Here is a 6,860-nt window from a genome sequence, read left to right as displayed (position 1 = left end):
TATGACATGTCTTATATTATATAATGTTTTCTCTGCCAATTTCTTGTTTACAAGTAGACGAGAATAATATTTCTATATCTGATATTTTGTTGATTGACGACTGCTTCAAAGTTTTAATGTTTTCTGTTGCGTAGGAAAGAAGAGGATGAAACAAATATTTTTCCAATGGCACCAGACTGATCACTCTCAAGGATAATATTTTTTTTACTGTCATAGAGTTTGTCAAAGTAATTATTATCCATGTGCGAGTATTTTCTTGATACCAGGGAAATTTGATTGCATAATTTTATAGCTCTATCGTATCTTACCGATATGCCATTTTAGAAGTCACCTGTATTTATGTGTGTAAAATCATGTTGTGTCTACACTTGTTGCAGGCTAAGCAATAATACTTGTCTTGAAACTCTAATCACATATTGTTGGAATCCATATAAGATTCACTTTAAATTTGCTAATGTAGATTCACTTCTAGACAACAAGATACAGGCGTAGCATGTTAATCTCAACATGATGTTTATGTGGGGATCAGGTAAACGACAGATAACATGACTTTCATGTAATAGAAAGTTCAGTTTTGATGCATATGGATGTTATGACCAGTGGACCAATTAGGTTTCTTTTGATGTTATGACCTCTAGGTTTCTTGTGATATTGAAGATATTAAACCGCATGGAGTTTTAGTTTATAAATTCAAAAGTTACATATTTTATTTCTTTAATTGGTACTTGGAAGATGTGTTGCTGAAAGTTGATGTAAGTGAGAGGAAAATATTATTATGATGGACTATTACTGGTGGAGATTGTGTTCATATATATGATTTGATATTTGAGACCCGAAACTTATTGATCATTATGTCATAAGCTGGATTAAGATAAACCATTGGAAATGCTGGTTTTGCATGTGACCTTGCTCAAATTTATTTGTATGCTGTGGACTGATATAAGATTTTGCCATGGCTTTTGGCTTTGACCATTCTTGTGTAAGATCTGACCTTAGATGGCGGTTGTCATAGGGGTACCAGCTTAGTTCATTATATTTCAATAAATGTTGCTCCAAAGGACAATTAGGTAAGAAAGTAGATGATTAGATGCAACAAAAAAGACATAGCAAAAATGGTTGTGAGCTGCTATATTAATTAGCAATTACACTATGGCAAAGCAAGTGTTTTCATAGGTTATCAGAAAAAAACACCGAAACTTTTGATATATATTTATTTTTCTCATTCCATTCTTGCGGTTTTGGTGTGTTATCGAAACTATATTTAACTCTAAATGGTATTTTCTCAAACTGGGCATGGACATGGTGTTGCGAATTATGATTGTCCTTGAAAGAATTGTCTGTGCGTGGTTGTGAGTCAAAGACCTTTGATATTTGGCTGTTCTGTAAACAACTTGGGAAGTTAGGATGTTAGCTGTAGGTTGCAATATTTTAACTTCTTGATACATGATCTTTGCATTTACTAGCTAGAACTTCGCTATTTTGGGTTTTACTTCAGATCATTGGATCTTATTGGGTCCTTTTAAATGAGAGCTGTCAAAAATAAAGGGAAAGGCAATTCTGTGAAACATTTTCACCCCTCAGGTAGTTCCTGCAAGCCAATTTTCTATGATGGTCTTGAGAAATACCTCTTCGATTCAATTTCATATTTCAAAAATCTGATCTTGAATTTATATGGGTTGAGGCTTACCTGAAACAGTGCTCTGTAAAGGTGTGCTTGGAGCCATGAGCAGAGTGGTGGTGTCTGGAGAGTTTCCTTTCACATTCTATGAGATTCTGTGAGAGTTCAGGTTTGGCACTAGTTTTCCAGACCAGGTCCTTGATTACACAAGCTCCTAAGTAGGACCAGCAAACTTCAAAAAATCTTGTTGGCATTACTTAATGGGTGCTTCTTCATACCATCTTGCATCACTGTAATGATTATTGCTGAAAGTTCATGATTTTAACGACTCATGCATAATTAGTATGTTCATCATTTTTACATGGGAGAATGGTTTCTTTCCAACAATGTATCCTTTTATCTGTTTGACAACTAACGCATATAGGGTATTTGAATGTAGGTGGTTCATGAATAGCTGTAGTGTCCATTTTACTCTGGGTACTTGCTGGGTTCTCTGGGTTTCAGATGCTAATATGTTTTACTTTTCATATTTAGGGAGGTTACTTGTGCATTTGTTCTCTCAGTATTCTTAACACCAAATTCTAATTGAAATGGTACAGCGATCACTTGAATGAAGTAACAAGGCTTTCGACATTTTTTCATGGGCTGATTATCTCACAAGATGTGTACTGAAACTTGGAAATTCAATGAAGTAGTTTGGAATTTGTGGTTCTATCCAAGTGTGATGGCCAGCACCCTGAACAATTTCTTGATAAAAGAGCTTTAAAGTCCAACTGAAACAATGACGATAGCTCTGGTGGAAAGGAGCTCCAAAAAAAATCTTATATCATGGATTAATCAAAATCAAAACCTAAAAGTTAGGTGTTTGGTAGTTCATATTCCAAGATTATAGATAAGCATTACTAATGGTGTTATAATGAGCCATTGGAGGGTGTCGATTCTACTTGGATTGAGGTTAAATAATGTAGACTTTAGATAACCGTTGTAGAAGAAATATCAACGAGGTAGATAGGAGTGGAGCTGTTATGGTGTAATCTGGCCACTGATGGCAACAAAGTTCTTCGTTACGATAGCAAGGTCCTACAGGAAATACAATCAAAGGCTACATTTACTCGATGCCTGAATTAAAAGAGAGGCATTCATAGATTCGGTACCAAGTTGCAAAATTTCTCTATTTTTATCACTTCCATTCATAAAAAACGATTTTTTTTCTGAACATAAAAAACAGCATGGGTTAAATCCGAGGCCTACCTCGTGCCTGGCATCCCAGAGCTTCTTGCCAGAGTTATGTTGGTACCTTGTGGCAGCATGGGCCATGCTCGATGTGTATTGCGGGCCTCCTCTATGATACTCAAGGAAGACTTGGCTACTGTAATTGGATAGATACAGAATAGTACCAGCAATGGTAGAGGGATCCACTCACTGCTTGGAAACATTCAGACTATGTCGAGTGGAGGCGTGGCCCTCTAGGCCAAGCAAATTTTCAGAGAGCTAAATAGGGCTGCGAACTGGGTGGCTTCCTATGTAGTCAGTCACTCCGGAGATAGCTTGGGGGTTGGGGAGAGGGAAGCTTCAGTAAAAGAGGGAGAGTGTGTGTTTATGTGGTGAATACCTTTTTCATCATCCGTAAAACTCTTATGAAAGGATCACACTCAGGCAGGGAGTCTTAGGTTGCATCCCCTTGTTTAGTTTGCGACGTGTAGCAATTTCTTCCTTGTATGGACATCAGTACTGCTGCTGCACTAGTGCACCACATGCAGAACTTGTTTCACTATTTAAAGGATTCGCTGCTGTAGCTTCTACTCTCAAATTAGTAAATTTAGTAAAAGTTTCATGTTCAAATGCAAGATAAAACACAGGCAGTGAAGTAACTTAGGCTTACCAAAGGAAGAGAAAGGTAGAATAAGTGAGAAAAAAAAAAGGAGAGCCATGAATATACAGTAATGACCCAATAATTTAAATTTGCAGATGATGGGGGGCAAAATGGATCGTCCTACTAAGGGCAAGAGATCGTTCCTTCTCAGTTGGGCAGACCACAACACCGCTGACTTGGTAAAGCTCAGAGCACCCTTATATTCGCCGATGCACCCCGACCGAGCTCGAGGCGCCCTTTATGTTCGACAACGCGCCCCGGCCAAGTTTGAGATGCCCGATTCAACAATGCCCGCTGACCCTCGAGCTCAGGGTGCCCTATCGAGCAAACCTCAGAATCGGAGAAGATAGGCCGACCTCTCATCGAGCTCCGCTTCGCCCACGACCGTATCCACGTGTGTGCCCACACCCACCTACGTGGCCGTACATTACTATTTCACCACGCCATGCTTTGCATGCTGGCCAACAACAACCAAGGACGACACCACACTGCTCCAACTATGCTTTGTCACACCTATCAACATCTAACCATTTACAGAAATGGCCCACGCCGTGTGCCCCAAGCAAGCGCCATCTGTCTAAAATCCATCTCTTCCCATGATGAGGACGGGCTATACCTCCGCCACCTAGGCACCTCTACGGGGACTATAAATAGCCCCATCAGGTAACTATATGGGGACTTTTGGCCGGACCACTAAAAATCTACTCTAACTTTATCATTGGAGGGCCCTCACCGGAACCCCACCGGCGAGGCTTTGTGCAGATCTGCCGGCGCGTAGGAAGCAGCGTCTCTTCTTCATCCCGTCCGGCAGCTCCCCCCAACTTCTCTGGTGTGGTCACCCTCGGGCCGAATTTAAATCACAACAGCAAACATTTACATTCAAATATCTATAATACATAAAGGTACAAGGTATCTTTGAGACTATGAACAACCACCAAATTCATCAAAGTTCACCAGAAAGATAAACTATAAACTAGAACAATGAGAAGTTAAAATCATGGACTTCGATGAATTGGAGCCTGTCCTCTGTAGACGATCCATGAGTTTGTACCCACTTGCAACTCCCATTTTAGACCAATTCCTTCCTGTATCATTGAATTGCTCAAAGGAACAATCAGAGAGCAAAACCAGTTGATGTATCTCCTCTTCCTTCAACCTGAATGTCTCCCAACATTTTGGAGCCTTCAATCACCTGAGCATGTCTCCAGTGTTGAAACCGAAGCCACTCAGAGCCGGCGAAGCAGTGAAAGCGCCACCTTCACCAAAAGGAGACCCATGGCTGAGCGGCATCGGCCGGTCCGGTATCGCCGGGACGTCGATGTCGCCTTCCAGCATCTTCAGCGCCTCCGAGATCGTCGGCCTGAGCGCCACCATCACATGGGCACACAATATCCCCACCAGCACAAACCTCTCCATGATCCCCTTCGGGTTACCTTCCCTCGCCAGCGCCGCTTCGAGCACCTCCTCCGCCCTCCCGGACTTGACCAGCGTCCACGCCCAGTCGGTGACGAGCACCAGGTTCGACTCCGCCGACGTATCCAGAGCATTCCTCCCACTCATGATCTCCAGCACCAGCACGCCAAAGCTATAGACATCACTCTTCTCTGTGAGCTGCCCATAGAGCGCATACTCTGGCGCGAGGTACCCATGAGTCCCGGCGACCCTGGTGGTGAGGTGGGACTGCCCCTCCCTGCTCTGCCTCGCGAGCCCGAAGTCCGCCACCCTCGCTCTCATCTCTCCATCCAGGAGGATATTGGTGGCCTTGATATCTCTATGGTAGATCGCCGGCTTCACTCCATAGTGGAGATAGGCCAGCCCTTTGGCCACATCCAGTATGATGCTCTTCCTCTGCGGCCAGCTTAAAGGTGGCTTCTGTCTTCCAGAATAGCCATTGCCATTCATAGAAAAGGAGGAGGTGAAAATGTGGTCGGCGAGGCTCCCACTGGGCATGTAATCATAAACCAAATACCTTTGCTTCCCTTCCTCCACGTCGTCGTGGTCGTCGGTGATGCAGCAGCCTCGCAGAGGCACCAAATTCCGGTGCCGGAGGTGGCTGATGATCTCCACCTCGTTCCGGAACTCCTCGTCGCCGCCTTCCAAGTCCGGCTCCAGTACCCTCTTGATGGCCACCAAGCTCCCGTCCGCGAGCGTCCCCTTGTAGACGACCCCGAATCCACCGCGCCCGATGAGGTTCCTCTGAGAGAAGTAGCCCGTGGCCTTCTCCAATTCTTTGATATCGAACGTGATGGATCCGGTGTTGGGCCGGGGATGGGATCTGGAATTCGAGCTCCGCTCGTGGTTGTCTAAAGAAGAAAGGCTCCTCCTTTTCTTGGATCTGGAGCGCCGGAGATAGAACCCGACGGCGGAGAGGAAGAGAACGAGGGCGAGGGCGGCGGCTATGGGGGCGACGATGGCGGCGGCGTGGGATTTGGAGTGAGATGGGGAAGAAGGGGAGGAGAGAGCGAGGCCAAAGATGCAGCCGGCGGCGCGGGTGTCCTCGGGGCCGTACCGGTTGGCGACGCCGGCGGCGTAGTCGACGGCGAGGTAGAAGCAGTTGGTGGCGTGGGAGGCGTTGCCGTCGAGGACGGTTAGCTGGGAAGCGACGGCGAAGCCGGCGGTGAGGCAGGCGTAGCACTGGGTGGAGACGGAGAGGTCGGGGCGGCAGGCGGAGTCGAGGTCGGTGGAGGAGCCGAGCTTGGCGGTCCAGTTCTGGGCGGAGAGGATGCCGTCGCAGTAGTCGGGGGAGATGACGAAGCGCTCGGGGGAGGGGAAGCAGGTGGGGACGAGGTCGGAGGGGAGGGAGAGCGCGGAGAGGTTGGAGCGGAAGTCGTCGAGGCAGGCAACGGCGGCGGTGTGGTTGGGGAGGCGGAAGAGGCCGGTGAGGCGGAGGCGCTCAGCGACGCCGATGCCGTAGAGGCTCAGGAGCGTCGTGCAGCAGGCGGTCATGTTCGTGACCGGGGCGACGCAGGAGGAGGGGTTCCAGGGGAAGGTCCCGACGTAGTTTAGGTCCAGCGGGCACTCGTCTGCGGCCACCGCCGCCGGCGAGGCCAGCAGGAATCCTAAGAATACCAATCTCCACATCTCTCTCTCTCTCTCTCTAATCAAAATCCAGGAAGGATATATCTAGGGAGTTGGCTATTGTTGAGATGGGAGGAGGGGGGTTTGGGGGTGGAATGGGGGAAGAAGGGCGCGCAGGTCAGAGGGGGCGGCCGGGTGTGGGTGGCTGGCGTGCCTTCGTTTGGTTCCGTGGTTCGAATCTATGATGTTACGGTAAGGAATTTGGAGGCGGAGCTGGAGCCGCCAGGGTGGACGTGCCCGCGAGAAAATCAAGAAATGGCAAATGGATGGGCGCAAGGTCGTCACCTCACG

At 46.8% G+C, this 6,860-nt stretch overlaps 1 protein-coding gene across 1 annotated transcript; it reads right to left on the bottom strand.

Annotated features, from left to right (window-relative positions):
- Positions 1-4,342: 4,342 nt before the first annotated feature.
- LOC103702601 (putative receptor-like protein kinase At1g11050) lies at positions 4,343-6,860 on the bottom strand. The gene has a single exon (XM_008785092.6). It carries the CDS (start codon positions 6,570-6,572, stop codon positions 4,680-4,682), a length of 1,893 nt encoding a protein of 630 aa, XP_008783314.3. The 5' UTR covers positions 6,573-6,860; the 3' UTR covers positions 4,343-4,679.

This window comes from Phoenix dactylifera, chromosome 2 (genome assembly GCF_051530095.1).
Source record: "Phoenix dactylifera cultivar Ajwa chromosome 2, Ajwa_hap1_PhDact_Kaust_v1.1, whole genome shotgun sequence".
Taxonomy (NCBI): Eukaryota; Viridiplantae; Streptophyta; class Magnoliopsida; order Arecales; family Arecaceae; genus Phoenix; species Phoenix dactylifera.
The sequence above is the reverse complement of the archived record's forward strand: the minus strand, read 5'-3'. Positions and strand labels throughout refer to the sequence as shown.